The sequence below is a fragment of the Oxyura jamaicensis genome, chromosome 4 (genome assembly GCF_011077185.1).
Source record: "Oxyura jamaicensis isolate SHBP4307 breed ruddy duck chromosome 4, BPBGC_Ojam_1.0, whole genome shotgun sequence".
Taxonomy (NCBI): domain Eukaryota; kingdom Metazoa; phylum Chordata; class Aves; order Anseriformes; family Anatidae; genus Oxyura; species Oxyura jamaicensis.
The window spans coordinates 95,618,459-95,636,887 of NC_048896.1; the positions used below are offsets into that span (position 1 = coordinate 95,618,459).

Sequence of the window (18,429 nt, forward strand, 5' to 3'; positions counted from 1 at the left end):
AAGGCAAACCTACTGCTGGATTTTTTTTTCTCTGCCCTGTCTGCGTCCCTTAACGTCTCAGCCATCTGCTTCAGCACCAGCACTTGGTGCAGTTTTGCTCCTGAGCGCAGACACCCCAGGCAAGACCCTGCCGTGACCATTCCTGGGATCTCTGCTGCCCCTCTTGTTGTGCAGCGAAGCATGGGGCTGCCACGGACAAATGTTCCAGCATTTTAGCCCATTACACGCGTAATCCCTTCCGTGAAAGATGACAGCGCTGTAAGAAAAGCCTAAGCTGGGTCGATGCTGCTTATCAAGACCGCAGCAAAAAGTACGAAGGCACATGCTTGGGCTGTTTGGAAAGAGCTCTATTTAAAGTAGCTCTGGTTCAAACACCCGCGACCACGGACTAGCCAGCTTGGAAGGCCCTCCCAAGCACACTGAGTTTAATTGGTACAGGATGTTCTATCACTCTGGTGCTCTAAAAAAAAAAAGTAAGAAGAAAAAATAAAAACTCTGGAAACAAAGCATAACGCCGGTTTACCAGCAAGCCCTTCGGAGGAGGGGAGAGAATAAAAACAACAGAAGTGAAGCCTGACCAAAAGCATCTTGATAAATTACAACGTGTAGCAAATTATGAGGCGGATTGCCAGCTGAGGATTTCTAATAATGCCATAAATCAGGCCAGCAAACTGAGGGCAGTTTAGCAGAAGTCATTAGAAAAGCCTCCAGCGGAATATAACCTTCGAATTAATTATCCATCCATTTGTCTTTCGGAGTCTGTCCTCCAAAACGCTCCTATTTTTTATGATTTGACCGGTTGCGTTCTGGAGGGTAGCAAGTTCTCCGTCCAGCTATGAATTTGTATTAACGAAGTGTTGAAAGCCAAGCAGGATTATCAATCAGCGAAGAAAGCCAGCTGTAATTAGAATTAATGGCAATGGAAGCAACGCTGGGCTTGGAGAACACAAACAGAGCTTTAAAAGGTAGTAAACATTTTCACGGTGCTGCAAAACAGAGCTGAGTCCAGCTGGAAGCTGTGCTACATTTTTCTATGGTGGTAGCCACTAAAATCTTTACAATAATCCCAGCTCCGGGGAGATAACTTCACCACAACATTCCCTGTGCGTTGGGGCTGCAGAAGCCAAGGCTGGACTTTTACAGCCTTCCCCTCTGATTTTGTGCCTAGTGCCGGCCCGAGGCTTTCACTGGGCATCCCCCCAGGGAGAGGCAGAGCTCACGTCGGCGGTGGCAGCACTGGAGGAAAAGCCCACCGCAGTCAGCGGTCCTCTCCTAAAGGCCCCCTCGTTGGACAGGGCCCTGGGGTGGAACTAGGGCATATCTGGTAGAAACACATGCAACCCCCACACGTGGATGCCTCGAGCAAGGAAGAATTTGCCACAGTCGTTGGCAAACCGTTCCAACGGTTAATTAACCCTCGGCTCAAAAATTAGCGGCCTGTTTCCCCTGGAGCAGCTCCTCCAACTCCGACATCCAGCCAGGGGATCGCATGGTCCGTCTGTTGTGGAAAGAGTCTCCTGATGTCGAGTGGAATCGAAGGCCCGCCTAAAGGCAATCATGTAGGAAACATCCAGGGAATGCCACCCCCAGCGCCCGAGCTCGGACAGACCGCAGTGACAAACGCTCTGCAAAGAAAGCTGAGGCAAGCCGGCCAGAAACCCGACACTAGGACCGGGTGGAAAAGCCCCAGTTAAAAATGAAGAACCTCAGGATATCGGATTTGCAACATTTTTTTCCCGTTTCTGTAAAACAAGACAACCTTTTTTTTTTATGGAAATTTGCAGTACCACGCAGTTTTCCATCCAAACCCAGAAGGCCTTCCAGTTGGAAATGGGCTCTCGCCCACTGAAAGGAGCTGCTCTGTAAACAGCTGCACTAACGACGGCTGATTTCTTAGGAACCTGCACCTAAATTTCCCATTCCTCAGCACTCCCAGCTCCCCATGGCTCCTGGTGAACCTCCTCTTCATCCCTCATCTCCCCCAGACCCTCCTCACATCTGCACGGGATATTCTTCACTCACTTCAACTCGGATTTTCTACAATTCTGTGATTCTCTGATTCTGTGATTCTACAGTTCTGTGATTCTGTGATTCTGTGATTCAAAGCACAAACCACCTTCAAAGGTTTCTAACTCCCTGAATTAGCTCTAAACCTTGCAGAATATTTTGTTTCTCTGCCCAACGGGCAAAATACCTCCTGGGGGTGTAATACATCACTCAGTGATTACGCTGAATGCGACCGAGATATCATTTTCTTCATAATCACTGAAAAAAAAACGAGCTTTTGGGACCAACGTATTTGGGAATTACGCTCGGAGGCCACGGACAGCCCGTCGCTGCTTCAGGTGGGAGCACGAGGCTCTCAAACAGGCCGTTCGCTCTGGCTTCCCAGCTGCTTCGACCACACAGCCCGGACTGTGGTTTGAGGCTTTCATCACCGTATGAGGGATAGGAAGAAATAAAATAAAAAAAAATCATTTTTTACAGCAGAAGCCAATGAAAATGGCCCAGGTTCATTTTCAGGTGAGGTCCCCATCTCTCGGGGATGGCAGAGGGACCCCGCAGGGTTAGTGTTGCTCCCCGAACCACTGCTTTCCCAGGGCACACCGTGGGCATTTACTTCCCAGACCGCTGCCCAGCCGAGGACCATCTCCTGAGAAGCAATGACTGGAAGGACCCTGGAGGTCCTGGCGAGGGTCCCAGCGAGCAGAGAGCTGCAGGTGAGCTTTTTGTGCAAGGTCACAGCAAAAAAAAAGGATAGCAGAAGCAGGAAAACAGTGCCTGCACCTCTGTGTGCCCCTTTAGCAGCCCTCTGGGCTCCTTGCCCCCAGCCTGGTTAGACTGAGGGTCCGTGGGCCCTAGTGGGATTCCCCGGAGGTCTTCCTGCCACCACCCTCGTCCAGCTGGAGAGGGGCAGGGGGCACGCAAAGCCCCCCACCAGCACCATGGGACCCCAGAGCTGCCCGCACGGCGCCAGGACCACGCAGACAGCACCCAGCAGAGCCCGGCCCCGATTCCAAGCAGGGTCTGATGGTGCCACTGGCACGCAAATCAGAAAAGAAGCGAGGAGGGGTCGGCTTTCGGTGCATGTCATCAGGGCTGTGACAGTGAGCTCTGCCAAAGGTCAGCACGCCAGGGGCACCCGTCACTGCAAACCACCACCAGCGCTGTTGCCAAACGTACTGCTTGATGAAATGGGAACGCGACTAAATCTCCGGGTAGATACAGAACCAGTGACCTCAAAAATCCAGGGGAAGCTGGCCAAACACATAAAAAACAGAAAAATTCCATGAAACATGGCCTTACTTATTCGAAATATGACTAAAAATTGACCCAACCAAAATGAAATTAAATACAACAACCTTTAGCCAGGAAACAGGGAAAAATCCCAAGTAATAATGAGCGTAAATCAATATTTATAGTTTGTGAATTTTTTGCTTCTCTCAACATTGTTTTTCTATGATACCACTGGAACGGCTCCGAAGCCACTTGCAGCTTCAGGGAAACACTGAAGTTTTCTGAGTTCTTCTTGGTCACAAAGGCTTGGTTCCTGCTGCATGGCAGGCAAATGGTTGGGAGTGCAGGGAAGGGCAAGGCAGCTGAAATCTGCACGCTTATTTCCTCCTTCACACTGCTTAGCACCTCGGGAATTGCTTCTCCAGCAGCAGTACCCCAGGATACGGGGATACGGGGAGAGCTATGATCTAATCCCATCCGATTTTTCGTGATGGGAACAGCCAAGCATGCACAACTTCAGCTCATCTGAAAGCGATTACAATGGCGAGGAGAAATTCCACACCTCGCTCTTGGGCTGCGCGTTGCAAGCACACAAAGCCATCTGCGGAAAGCAGCCACGTTCTCTCGCACGGAGTTATAAATTACCCCAATGAGTTATTTTCTTTTAAAAAAAAATCATATACATGGAGCAGAATTTGTTAAGTGCTGGAAAGAGCGAGGCGGGTCATTTTTCTTATCAGTCTGGGAGGAGGGGAAAAAGCATCCAAGCGCCGGCATGAATTATGCCAGTGCTGTAGAAACAGAGGAGGATACAGAAACCCATCCCAAGCCAAATGGGAAGGCCAGGGCTCCGTTATTTGTTTTGTTTTGCCAGTGGAACTGACAGCAAGGCAAGAAAAAGCCACTTTCTTGATTAATGAGGTGAAAACCCTCCCTCTCGTTTCAGATGTTACATTGGTATAAAGTGCTGCAAGCCCTGATAATGAGAGACGGGGCTGCCTGGATGCCTATAAACTCCCCTGCATCTTTAAACGATTACCAACCGATCCATTTCTTGCCACTGCTCAGCCCTGTAAAATGGCTGTATTTCTAATTAGGCTGCTTTTTTGTCGGGGGTTTTCCCACCAGCGCTCAACGCTTCCGACATCGGGCGCTCAAACCTCCGCGGAAACAACCAATTAACCCCGGCATCGGTACCGGGACTGAAACACAAGGATGTGAGCACCCAGGGGTGAGCCTGCAGCAGACAGCGGGAGCGCAGACCCCCTTCTGGCATGTCACAGGGCTGTTCCCTGGGACTTTGCAGCCACCCACACCAGGACCTCTGTCAGCACAGCGGCTGAGCAGCCTCGGTGAGCTGGGGGAGCAGCCGAGACCTTGCTCAGCCCCCCTCTCCTCTCCCACCTCTCCTCTCCCAGCCCCGTCGTACCGGGAAGGCGTAGATGAAGATCCCCAGGAAAAGCAGCAAAATGAAGAGCAAGATGGCCAGGACGACCACCCACTTGTACCGCCGCCACAGGATGTACTTCAGGGTCTTGTACGGGGAGGTGAACCACAGGAAGGAGGTCTCTGGGCGCCTGCAGCCAAACAAACTGAGGTCACTGCTGAGCTTCATGGTACCTTCATCCCGCTGGATCCCCCACCCCAGGAGCACTCCTCCCTGTAAGGGCTGGCAGCTCCCCTTGGAAACCCACTTCCCCCTGTGTGGACTACCTCAAATGACCTCCTTGGAGGTCCAGACCGGCCTCCCAGCCACCCTGAAATGTCTCAGCTCATACAACTGAGCATCAGCAGCCCGGTATTGCAGCCTACGTGGGAGCAAGCCCCTTGCAGATGGCAGACCTCAGACTGGGAACCCAGCTTTTCAGCTTCCTCCTTGGGAACTCTGTGCCCCCGTGGTTATTTTTCCACTGAAGATGCTCTTACTTGGGGTCCTCCAGCTTGGGGTTCATGTTTGGCTCATCCCGACCCATGCCAGCTGGCCGCTCTTCATGCTCCTGTTCGGCCACAATTTCCAGAGTCATTTCCAGTTTGCCCTGCGGGGGTTAAACAAAAACAAGCATATAACCAAGCAGAAAGGTGAGAAATGAACGTATGTCGGAAAATACTAACTGGGGAAAGAAAAAGCACTTTGACTGTAGCACAGCCACCACCAGCGAGGACCTCGAGGAGCTCAGTAAGAGCTATTTCATACAGATCCCTCACCTGCCCAGTGCGTTGATCTCAGCAGATACTCCACAGCATCTCAGGTACCATTGACAGGCAACTGTCAAGTTTAGGCAACTGGCTCGGGGAGCTTTGTTGAATGACTTAATTTGCTGCCTGGCCTCCCTCACCTGCATCAAATGGCCCCCACTGACTCCAGCTGGAGCCCAGACGCTTGGATGTACATACGTCTGATAGACGAACCCCTTCCCTTGTACTTCTCACAAGACAACAGCATTAAGAACAGTCGTGGTGCAGAGTCAAATGAGGTGGCATGTTCCAAAAACAGCAGCTAAAAATCTACGAGAACAATTTCCTTTGAGGCACTTGCATGTTGCTGAGCAAATCCTGGAAGAAATGCAGCTGACACAGGTTGGTCTGGTTTGCAAAATTTGCAGTCTGGGACTGGGTTCCTGGCCTGACCATGACTTCCCCCATGTGCCTGGCCCAGCCGTGCTCCTCCTCAGCCCTTTGAGTGAGTCCCCAAAAGAGAAAGCACAAAGAGGACACCCGAGGGTGCCAAAGGCCTTACCGCCAGGATCTTCTTCTGATCCTGCTCAGCAACGCAGGGCCACCAGCCCTTGACAGTTTTCTGCTCAAAGAGGGACACGAAGCGGCCTGAAGACAAGCTCTCATCTACAAGCTCCAGGGAGCACTTCTCAGCGGTCTTGGCAGGCTTGGGCATCCTGTTGAGATCCATCTGAATGGAGCCTGCAAGGAGGAAAGCACAACAGGTCCTTAACCCAAGGACTGTTCCTATAAAGAAATACCCACTGCGGCACCCTCCCGACCTCCGGCAGCTTGGTCAGACACCCACAGAGCACGGGGCTCAATGTGGTTCTATTTTCTAAGCACAGCGTTGGGTTTAGCCTGTGGCTCTCCCTACAGCTCAAGCACTCAGCATCACCCTTGTGGGAGCATCACCATTCGGAAGATCTGAGCCATGAAGTCCTTCCAGGAGAGGCTGCAAAACATCTGCTGACTGTACCCAGCTGTAACACTGGATGACTTGTACTGAGGTCAACAAGGCAGGCTAGGATTTTCAGAGAGGACTAGGAGATTTAGGTGAAACTCAAATTGTCCACATCCACAGGGCAGTGGAGGAGGCAGTGCTCAGGAGGCTCACAGATCTCTAGGCAGGTTATTTTATTGCCACACCAAGGTTAGCAACTGCCGCAGACTAAGGATAATATTCCACAAAAACGATAGCTTCCTTCTCATACAAAGAACAACCCCGCAATTAGCACATTTTCCTAGCCTTTAGGAAATCTGAGCTCAATTCTTCGTCAGCTGAAAGTGCCAGCATTTAATTCACAGTTACCCAAATTACCTTTCGGCTGGGAAGGGCCAGGGACGTGCACAGGGGCTGTTCCTGGTGCCCAGCTGACGGACAGCAGCCTTTTACGCCGGGTGGCACAGGCAGGAACCTGTTTGCATTGTACCTTTTTTGTGCCGCAGTTTCTCGTGACTAATGACTACAGCACAGACCGGGTTTGCTGTGAAACACGCTTGTGAGGTCCTTTAATGAAATGTGCTTTACAAAAGCCAAGGACCGCTTTTGTTTGCTGAAATTTGCAAAGAATTCACTGCTGGCAGTCAGAGGGGTGAGCGAACGAGAGCTCGCGATGAGTAGAGCCAGAACTGGAAACACACCTTGTGAAAGGCTATTTTGGCACTCAGCCCACGTAATTCATCAGAGGATTTAAAAGGAACTTCATCGCATACTTCCTCAATGAAGCTTTTGATGTTTGAATTTTTTTGGGGGTGGCACAAAGAAAGGTAGAACAATGTCCAACCAAAAAAAAAACCATCATGCTGGAGCCTCCAGTTTCTGCACAGGTAATCTACTGCTCTACTGCTCTCTTTCCTGCTGGATGTTCTTGTTTTATTTTCAGTTGGCCTAAACCTGGATTTCTGAGGACGACTGACAAGGTTGGCAGCGCCATACAGATCAAGCTGTGTTCTTGTCTAACCCAAGTGAGGCTAGCCAGGACGGTGATCCTGCCCGGGGGTCGCAGCTCAAGCGCAAGGTTAGCCCTGATGAGCACCCTGCAGCACAGACCAGATCATGGAGAACTGGGGAAAGAGAGATTTTAAAAGAGAACGAGGAGAGGTTTGGAAATGAGGACAACTCTGCTGCTGTTTCTGGTGGGGGGCTCTCTTGTAGCGGGGTCAGCAGCCTCTCAGCGCCCCCACTGAGAAGGGTAAAATCTCTCCTCGTGGCCTCCTGGGAAGCCGGGGCCCTGGTGGAGCTGGTGATGCTCTCAACAGCTCAGGTCAGCCCAGGAACAGGGCTGCTGCTGGCAGAGACTGGGAATCTGCCTGATAGGAACCAGTTATCACCAGTCCTGAGCCTAAGCTGTCATCGGTCCTGCTCAGTGGCTTAAACTGGTCTTGTGCACATTCTTTGTATCCTAAAAGGATTCAGTCATTGTTTCCCTTGTGTCTGCCTCGGTGGGGACGGAGCCCAGAACCTCTCCTGACTTACCCAAGTAGTCATCAAAAGAGAACTTGTCATTGTCCCAGATCTGGAAGATAAGCTGCGGCGGAATCTTATTTTCTGTCTTGTCCAAGCTCCAGAAGTGCTCCTAAAATCAGACCAGAAAAGAAACCAGGGAAAAATAAAAGGCTCGTTAGCAGAAGTGGGCAGAGCCAGGCTACTCGCATCTCACAGCGGGGGAAATCCCATAACATAACCGAGACCGAGGCTTCCAGGTCAGCTCACCGCGCGGTGAGTTCCTTAGTTCTCAAATGGCTTTATTCACCTTTTCTGCTCACCTCTGAGGTTTTTATTTATATATGAACTTGGTTGGACATGGTATCCCCATAATTCTGCTGCTGTTCTCACACTGGGCTGCTGTCAAGCTGCACAGTGTGCTTGCCGTATCTGTCACGACATCCAGGTTCAAGGAGAGATTCAGAGCACCCGGGAGGCCAGGGGACCAGTCCAGCTCCCTGGACGATCAATCAAGAGGTGGCACTGTGACACCTAATTTCTCTCCTACTAATGTGAGGTCTGTGACTATATGCTCTTCCCTTTTCTGTTCAATGGGCGTTTTTTGTCTATTCCCTGCCACTGGAGCTGCTGTGCCAGCCCGTGGAAAGGTTTTGCAGGTTGCCCTGCCCAGCAGCCAGCATCCAAGCGGGAGCTCAGGAATAGGCTGCGAGAGTAATTTCTGCTTTCTGGAGAGGAGCTGGTTCACAAAACACCCGGTACCCAGGAGAAGCCTGCAGCTTCAGTGGCCCAGTTGCTACAGCCAGATGCTCTGCCTTCTGTCTTCTGGATAGTCAGAGCATCACGCCCCAAAATGCCGGTGGAGGGGAACATTTAAATCAGACTCCTCTAACAGGGAGGCTGGGGAATCCCACTGCTGGGACTGCAGGCTTGCAGTCACATCACCGTAACACCCGGCAGATCCTCGTCCGTCCCACCAAAATCGCTGTTAGTGCAGCCAGTAACGTTTCCCTGCGGGGAGCTCGTATCATTTTCGGGATGCCAGAAGATGCCTGAAGGACGTGTAAGGACAGAGGGAGCGGGACAGAGACGCACACAAAGCTGAGGCCCTGTTATTTCTGCTTCCAGCCAACGCATGCGAAGAGGAGGCAGCGTCACGAGCGGTGTCTAGCGGCAGCACACGCGCAGAGGTGTGTCCTGTGGGCACGGCCTCCTGCTGCACGCCTGCGACAGGGCACTATCGTAAACAGAACAAATTTAATTAAAGCCAGGAAACTTCAGCGTTATTCACGACACATACGTAGCACCATAAATTCACCGCTGCGGCTACAAGGCTGATTCATTAGATCGTGCAATGTGTATAGATATATATGTGAAGGAACAACAAAAAAAGAATGTGTCACACTCCACAGGAACATAAATATTCGACTAGGGAGACCGTGGGTGGAGGGAGGCACTTCAATCCCATTGAAACTGCTTTGACTTTAAGAGATCACCCTGAACGGTTGTATTTCAATTTAGCTCCGTTCCCAGCCTTGCTTAGGAAAAACACGCCAGCATTTTTGCAATGGAGCATTTTATTTATGCATTTTAAATATTTTATAATCTAGAAAAATAAAATAAAGTCAATGGAAACTTCCATTTCTCCCCCACCGCTCGCTGAGATGTATTAAAACGTATGTTTACTCAAGTGAGGGGGAGGGCCCTGTGTTCCCAGCTAATAACTCATTTTAAATTAAAACTGCTAAAAAGGGAAAGAGCTTATGGTGATTCTTCCTCTTCCCATATATTGGTCGGGTCCTGCTCTGCAGAAGGGCTGTTAGTCATCCAGGGAAGAAAGCCCCGAGGAACCAGGTAGCTGTGCCAGCAGAAGACAGCCAGGCTGTGGGCCAGGGGCTCCCCTGGGGCTGAGGGACAGAGGACGGGGGACAGAGGATGGGGGACAGAGGACATCTCCCGTGGTGTGCCCCAGGAGGCACAGGCTCCCTCTGATCAGGGACAGAGCCTTGCAGGGGCAATCCAGGCACCCCATATATGCTCAGCCTGGGGAAGGATGAAACCCTACAGGTGCCTCGTCCTCTCCAGTGCTGCCATTCCCGGCTCGGAGGCTGATTCCACCACCACCACCTGCAGCAGTCAGATGTGTCCGTGCTCCGAGGGCACCTCCAGGAGCACACCTTGGACCTCCTCTCTGCACCACCCCATCCACCTGGAGTCAAACGTGAGCGAAACTCAGCACCAGAGCAGCCCCTCCGAGAGCCAGGGGCACTGGGGGCAGCTTTGCTCCCCAGCAAAGGTTCCGCCTGCGGGACGACCCAGTCCCGTGCCAGCCCTGATGGGGAAAGAGCAGGACCCCAGAAAAGGACTGGGGTGCTGTGAGACCCCATTTCTGCCCCACTCTCAGAGCTGCCACAGCAATCCCCTGCTCCTGGCGGGCTCCCTCCCCGCCTGCGGTGCCGGCTGAGCGCTTTACGGGCACCCTCCACGCACCAAAGCACAGCAGGTGCCTCTGCCCCAAGGACTGACCGCCGCTGGCCACCACACGGGACTTTGACTTTCCACCTTCCCTCCTTCCCATTGCCATGCCCAAGGGCTTGTCCGCACTCAAAGCCAATGAAACCCCTCCCTCGCTGTGCTCTCCTGCCTCCCCAGCACCACCTCCACCCCCGAGAGCAGCGCCCCGGCTTGCCAGGGACCCCCTGCCCGACGAAGGACAACTCGGGCAGGATCAGACCCATTCCAGGGGGCAACGCAGAGCTGGTACAACGCTAGCACGATCTGTAGAGCGTTGGCCTTTCCTGTGGAAAAAGCCTGTAAATGTGGTTTTGGCTGGTGGGCGAAGCTTCCCTCCTCCGAGCCCCGTGAAGCCGGGGACACGGCGGAGCGGAGCTGGGCGGGCGGGCTGGGGAAGGAGGAATTCGATGCTGAGCAAAGTTTATGGGTCCATTTCAAGGCGGTGTGAAATCTGCCTCCGTGATTAAATCTAGCTCTGAAGGTTCCCTATAAAAACAACCCGTGGCCAGAAATTTATTTCCTAGCCTTTTGCAAGACATGGGAAGGAAAGGGGGCTTGAATTATTGTTTGGGGGTTTGTTTTGCTGGGGGGGGAGGGGGAGTTGGAGAGGGGAGGCTGGCGAATATTTTACGGTCTTGAATAATGCAGCAGGGGAGGCGGGGGGGGGGAAAAAAAGCTCGTATCACTAGGAAAGTGTTGACAGGGCTGCATTTCTTCTGGGCTGCTTGTTTCTACAGAATACAAAGTAAGGAGCAAGCCCGCTAGTTTGGGGAGGGGGGAAGGCACTAGAGCCCAAGCGAGCCTGGCCCATTTCAGTGCAGGAGAGCTCCAGGCCCTGGTCCCACAGCAACTGGAGCCCCCGGGCATGCAGGAGCCCCAAGCTTTGCACCCCAGTCCTGGGCAGGCTGTGAACCTTCAGCTGGACCTTCAGCTCTCCACACGGCCACGCTTTGCTCATCCCTTTCCTCACACCCATCGGAAAGCAAAGTTTAGGGCGGTAACTCCCAGTGGCATGCCACAGAGGGTGCCTGCGCATCCCAGGACACCACTGCTGCCCTCGGCGTATTATGAAGACGGCTGTGCCATCGTTATCTGCTGGTTTCGGCCCCATTAAAATACCTAATTTATGACTGACTTGTGTAACTACACTTTCTTTAAATAATAATTAAAAAAAAAAAGTACTTGGAGCACATTCAAAATGTTGCATTTTGGCTACATGTTGAAAGAAAATGAACGTGCTGTGTTTTGCTTTGCTTTCTCATGTCCCTGAGAAAACAGAGAACGGCACGACAAAGGACGGGAACCAAGAAAGGAAAACTCCAAATTCACAAGCAGTAACCTTTCCACTTTCCAAGACCAAAGAGGAATGAAAATTTCCATCTAGCAAAATCTTACCTGTTAGTCATAAAAATCAGTGCTCGATACGGTGAATTTCAAACCAAAACCAGCCAGGGCACCGAGACTTCTTGGTACACCCTGGAGATTCGGTGACAAACAGAACAGAACGAGGGGACAAGGCAGCAATTCAGTCACAGAAACCTCACGCTCCTATTTTTTTATATAAAAATTAAACAACGGCGAGGCCACACACGTACCTCAGGGCTAAACCCTTGCTCTGTCTGTCAGCTACGCCGAGTCAAGGCTGCCCACGTGCTCTCAGGTCCCTGCGTGACCTGTGCTGGCACCGTCCCCTCGTCCTCTGCTCACACAGAGGAACACAGCGCCTGATCCGCCCAGGTGAGGCTCTGGCCCTGCACAAATCTGAGCTGTCGGTGCCCAGAAGGTCTCAGGATGCTGTAGGGAGTCCGCAGACAAAGTGAGCAGAATGGGTGGGACCAGACGGAGCTGGGAAAGCAGCAGCTCCAGGAGTGAGGAATTCATTCGCAGCTCCTTTTGCGGCACCGTTCGGAGCAGGGAGTTAGTGCCCTCTCTGCCCTGCCTTTCCCAAGCAGGTTTATGACCCCAAACCTACCTCTTTCCTGAGGAGCCCGTTGCTGGTATGACTTCTAGGATGCCACCAGCTGAGCAGTTTTTATAAAAGGCCTTCCAAACGTCCCGTTTGCTGTCATACTCAGATCCAAAGCCAGCAAACGTGGAGGCTACAGCATGGGCCAGCTGCACCTTACACAGATGGGACCTCGGTTATTCAGAGAGACGTGCAAGCAGCACCAGTATCTCACAGCCACGGGGCTATTCCTGGGATTCTCCTAGAGGAGCTGCTATTTCCAGCCACGCTCCCACCGCTGCCAGCTGCTCTTGCTCTGGTACTCACACGTCCTGCATCGGTTCTTAAAAAGGATGGGGAGGGAAGCGTCTTCCTGCCGGGTGACAGGGCCAACAGCAGCACAACCTGCTGTTCCCTCCACTTTCCAGCTTCACAACCGTCTGAGGACACCAACCACATCTATTTGGTATGACCACTTCTGCCACTTCCATGCTGTGATCTATCCCTGTAGCTGTTCGTTATTCACGATGTATCTTCACGCAAGTTTTTCCACGCCTGAAGCACCTGCAGACAGTAGCAACTGCTAAGAAGTAATGGAAGCTGGAAGAAGAGATTCCCCTGGCCCTGACCTCCTGGAATAATGCTTCTTGTATTTTTTCCGCGTGTCCCAGGCAGCACAGCGCATTCAACCACATCAATTTCCCTCCTGACATCTGCGGACTCAGCTTCACCGAGAGCCCTCTTCCTCTTCCTCCCCTGCCACTTCTGTGCATTATCCCTGCCATCTCCGGTGAGCTTCGACCTCCACCAGTTCGCACTGGTCTCCCAGTGCCGTGGCTGTAGGTGGCGGGAAGCCCAGCGGGCATCTCTGCAAGGCAGCCCGCAGTGCTCACCGACCCTCACGCCTTCCTCATCGCATCCCTGATCAGGAATCCCACAGATGGCCGTGTGTCTGTCCCACTGCCTCCAACATGTGCACGCCTTCTGTGCTCACAGAATCCACCTTGATGGGACAGCGGACCTGGGTCTCCAGATGGCCTGGGCCAAGTGGCAGTAAGAAAACATTGCCTGCCCAGTGAGAAGTGGAATCCAAGCTACGTTTTACGTGACCGTGCCAGCCCAAAGACCTCCAACTTAAAGCCACGCTGCTTTTGCGGCCAGGTAGATTGCAATTAATCTCCTTAAGCCTCAGACGGGCCCCTTCAGCTACGAGCACAAAGTGGAAGAAATCAGATGAAGGCAAGAGCTCCCTGAAGCAGAGCCTCACCACAATTGTCCCAGCCTGAACAAACCAGCCTGATACTTGCAGTTCCTTCCACAGCAGTGGGATGTTTCCCCTTCCAATGGCTCTTTGTCTTCACAAAACAGCACATTTTCTGGCATTAGCTCTTCGTTTTGCTGTTGACAGCAAACCCCAAAGACTAGTAGCAGAACAAGAACGAAGACAACAGCTCTGTGCTCTGGTCTGGCTTCTGCCAGTGACACGGCATGACACGGGGCTGAAATTGCTGACAATGTTCCCGTATTCCTTCTGTTCATCTCCTGGAATTTCTTTTACGCAACGCTTTTCAGCTGGCATACGAACCACCCGGCCAGGTCTTAGAAACTCCAACCTAATGGTTTATTTCCAGGTCCTCTCAAGCACCATGATTTTTGAACTTGTATATTGAGACGCTCTTGAAATTCTACCCTGAGCGTTCATTTATGCAGATGACATTTGCTTAGACATTCAGTGTCAAGCATTTTTTGCCCTGGAGGACATCTCAAATTCAGACTTGGCAGCTCTGTGCAGCTACCGCTGTAATTGGCACTTGAAGCTGAACATTTCAAAATCAATTTCATGCATTTTCCACCTCCACAGCGCCTGCGAGACGCGGGAGCCGAGCGCCTCTCTGACCGGGTGCCCAGAGAAACCTGAGCCACATCCAGCCCATCTCGGCGGCGCTCTCCATAGCCTCTGCTTGTACCGTGACCATCTGATAACATTGTCTGCGGGAGCCGAGAGCTGCCAGACCTAGACCTGGGGATCTAAGGTTTAAACCCTGCCGACATCTGCTCTGCTCTCTGCTGGCTGGCAGAACCTCGTCCTTCGCCTGGGACCCGGGGCTGCCCCTGCCTCCGCTCCACGAGTCGATCTGCGTTTTCATGCAGGGACAGGGACAGTGACACCGAACCTATTTGCTCCCCTAGCTCCCCCTGCGATGTAATGGTGCCCCAACGTGCGCTGCGTGTTGGCCCATTCGCCAAACCAGTGGCAGGAGTTGCAGTCCAGGAGGTTGGGCTCTTGCAGGACGCAGAGAGCTGCGGCCACCCAACCGGCAGGGTCTGACCTGCCCATGGCTGCTAGAGAGGGGTGGCAAAATGAGAAGGGGGAACAGAAGAAGGTAATTCTGAATAAATACCGACAGAGGATGCTTAAAGAAGCATGCATTTATGTTTTCACGTGAGCTATCCTAAAGATTGAATTCCTCTTTTGTGGGGATTTTTTGAAATCCAGAATGGGGTCAATTCCTTTCTGAGAAGCAGAAGCAAAATCTTTATAACGTTACTCCATCGGGAGAAGATACGGGTGGAAAAAACATTCAGGGATGGCTAAACAGTTCAGAGAAGCAGGGGCAGGAACCCACGCTCCCAGTCTGTACGTTGAATTGACATTTGTGGGATTTCTAGGCTCCCACTTTCCCCCGAAGTACAGTGGGAAGATCAAAGCTGTGAAACCCCCAAGGGATCCCAGAGCTCTGAAGCTTTGGAGACGAAGTTCCCCACACTTCCAGTGCTGTGGCAAGGACTGAACAATCCTGGCTACTGCTGGCCATCCCGAGGCTGCAGGGGCTGGCTCCATCAGGTGGAACCCTCTTTTCCCCCGGGTTTGTGGGCCTCCAGCTCCCCCCAGGTCTGCGCACCAGAACTGAACATCACCAGGACTCCCCTGCTCAGGGGCATCCTTGCTCCTTTGGGAGACGATTTCCCAATCTGGGTTGGGGTTATTCAATCCCACGGTCCGTCCTCTAACGCCAAAGGGAACCCCAGCAGCAAGGAGGTGAGCAGAGCGAACAAAGGAGAGCAAATTGAAAGCTGCTTTTCTCCCGGCAGTGCTCCCTCGGAGAGCCAACACCAGCCAGGCTGGGTGCAGGTGGCTTTTAGCAGCTCAGGATTTGCCATCTGACCGTTTTGATTTAAATTCCACTTTCCATCGCCTGCGTTTAAAGTTCAGTGCATGGGCTTTTACAGCAGCAGTAATGAACCTGGAGTTCAAACAGCACATGGCGAGATCAAAAATTGCCAGAGCGGAATGTGTCCCACAAATACAAAGCATGGCTTTTCATTCATTATTTTTTCCTTTACAGAGAGGTTTTACAAGCTGTTTATTTTCTGATACAGTGTTGGCAGACATGTGGTCGGAGGAGAATCAATATCAGCACAGTGGGATGTATTTTCTTAAACGGTTTATAGGGGGGTCTTTGCTTTTTCAAAGGGGGATAATTGAATGTAGTACACACTGTACTTTTGATTTGTTTAACATGAAGCGTGAAATGGGTACAGCTATGATTCTGTCAATCAGTTTAACTATCCGGCAATTCATTTTGAAGCGAGGCCTCTTTGCGGGGATCGTCTGGCTCGAGAGATTGAGAATTTGCTCAGCATCTTCCCCGCTGGCGTGCCAGTTCCAACCCAGGCCGTGCTGGGACCAGCAAAGAAAAATCTGGGAAGGGGGGTCCCAGGTGGGCTGTGCGGATGCAGATGGTCTCGCTGCAACGAGGCGTCTTTGCAAGCACTGGGACCGAGCGGTTGAAAGGGTCTGAGCTTTAGGAAGGTGTCACACAACACGACCAGGTCTCCAAAGGGATTGTCCCCTCTGTCCACACAGACCCAGCAACACGCCTGTTGATCTCCAGGTGATCTGAGCTGGAAGTTTAAGTGAATAGGTCTCCCCCTGCTAACGCGTTCCTTGCCAGCCAGTCCAGTTTGCCCCAGCATTCTTCCATGCATCCACCCCACCTCCATCCCTCTGCTTTCCTCCCTCCCTGCAACTCCCAGTCCACGTTTGCCACCATGGCATTGCACTAGCTTATCTGAGAAACACCAGAGGCAATACAGTTACAGATGTAGGAACAAGGAGGCCAAAATCACATCCGTTTTTGACTCCGCATCTGAGCAACCAGCTCTCTTGCTTGCTTTAGCACGCAGCAGCACCACCACCACCTTTAAGTAAGCTTTTGCTTGAAAGCGTGTTTTTAAAGGCAATATTCCCACCTGTCCACCACCCTGTGCCTCAAACATCACAGAGCTAGGGCTGGGCCTCGTGTACCCCGGTGTGTTGCAGCTCTGCAGGTCTTAGGCCAGGCAGATCGGCGCAGAGATACTAGGAGAAGGTCGAAACGCCTGTCCAGAGGCACTCACCTTTTTTGCAATGTAACACATCTGCTCAGCAGGGAGGTAGTCAAAGGGGAAGATGAACCTCCAGTTGAAGTTGCCCTCTCCTCCCATAGACCTGTAGTGCACATCTGTCTTCTGCTTGTTCTCCTCGTGGCCAACCAGCCAGCTGCAAAACGCAAACACACTGCATGAGGAACTGGAAGCACAGTAAGGACTTTGGAGCAGCTCACTCGGTGTTATTGAGGCCACAAGCAATTGATAAAAAGTCTCTCAGCCTCCTGAATGCTTTAGGCTGCTCTCTGTAGGGATAACCTGGAGCCCACAGGAGACTTGAGAGAGAACACAACTGTTCCTGCAGTGCTGGGAGATGAGCTAGTGCTGGTGGCAACAGCCTGAGAAGCTCTCCACTCTGCTCCCCTCCCTCCCGTAAGCTTTGTGGATGTACTGAAGACTCAGCACAGCTCTAAGCTGTGGCTCCAAGTTGTCCCTTGCCCATCCATAAGCCCACGTCAGCTTCTAATTTGCCTTGGCGAGAGCTACTTTCCCCTTTGCAGCCACCCCTACAAACTGACCTCACGGCCTCTAAAACCTGTTTTCTCGCTGGAGGCAACACACTGAAGTCCAAGGGTCCATTTTTTCCCTCTGTTCTCTATCAGTTCCTTGAAAATGATTGTCTGGAAGTCGTAAATAGCCAGGGAGTTTGTACCATGAAAATCCCAGTGGCCTCACCCTGCTGTGGCCAGGGGGTCCCCAGCTGCTCCTGCTGGGGTCCTTGCAGCCCGGTTCCCCTCCTGCACTAAAAGAGCTTGCTGTGGTCCATCCACAACCAGTCCAGGGGCAAAGTGAAAACTTTCCACAACAACTACTTTTTTTTTTTTCCAGCTGTAAGTTCTTCAAGTGTCAGGTTTTCATTCTGCTCTCTTTCCCCATCCAAAATTTTTTGGTCTTCAGCAATCAATGAAACTAAACAAAACAATAAAAGGCAGCCATTCGTGTCCTCAGAGCCCTTCTGGAGGGGAGCCAAAAGATTCAGCAGGAATTTCTAATGAAAACAATTATCTCGTTTGATTGTTTTCCACTTAAATCAAAAATAAGGTTTTTTTGCCCAGCTATACAAGTGATTCCTCTTCTCCAGCGCCCGCAAGGAGCACATGCTCTGCCCCAAATGTGTTGCGGGAGACGGGGAGGTCTACTCAAGTTCATCCTGCAGATCACATGCACATGTGCTGCACGGACAGCGAGGGCTCGGTGGCACTGGGAACCGTGTGATAAGGTTACGCTAATGCTTAAATTGTGGCCGGATTATTTGATTTGATCTGATTGGATGCAAATGGCCAGCCTGTGTGTTTATCCACCTCGCTCCAGGCTCGGCGGGGCCCCTCGGAGGATGCAGTGTGAGCGCCCTCTCCTTGCAGGCAGGCAAAAGGACGAAGGAGAGCTCTGGTTCAGATCCCCCTTCGGCACTGTTTTGTCTCTCCCCACTGCCAGAAATGAAAAGCCTCCAAATCTCCATGTCCCAGAGCTAAAAATATCATGCAGGAATGGCCACGGTGACCAACCAAAGGCCCATCTTGCCCAGCGTCCTGCCTCTGAGTGGGGCCAAGCACAGACGTCCGTGGTTGAGTATGGGAACAGGGCAAGCACATCATGACACCTTCCCAACACACGACACCTTCCCAACACACGACACCTTCCC

General features: G+C 52.0%; 1 protein-coding gene across 1 annotated transcript in view; it reads right to left on the reverse strand.

Moving 5' to 3' along the window:
• Positions 1-18,429, reverse strand: part of DYSF (dysferlin) — a 75,627-nt gene that overhangs the window by 1,320 nt on the left and 55,878 nt on the right. The window contains 5 exon segments of the mRNA XM_035324108.1: positions 4,667-4,814; positions 5,164-5,273; positions 5,975-6,153; positions 7,931-8,030; positions 16,758-16,899. Coding sequence (XP_035179999.1) covers positions 4,667-4,814; positions 5,164-5,273; positions 5,975-6,153; positions 7,931-8,030; positions 16,758-16,899 — 679 coding nt within the window.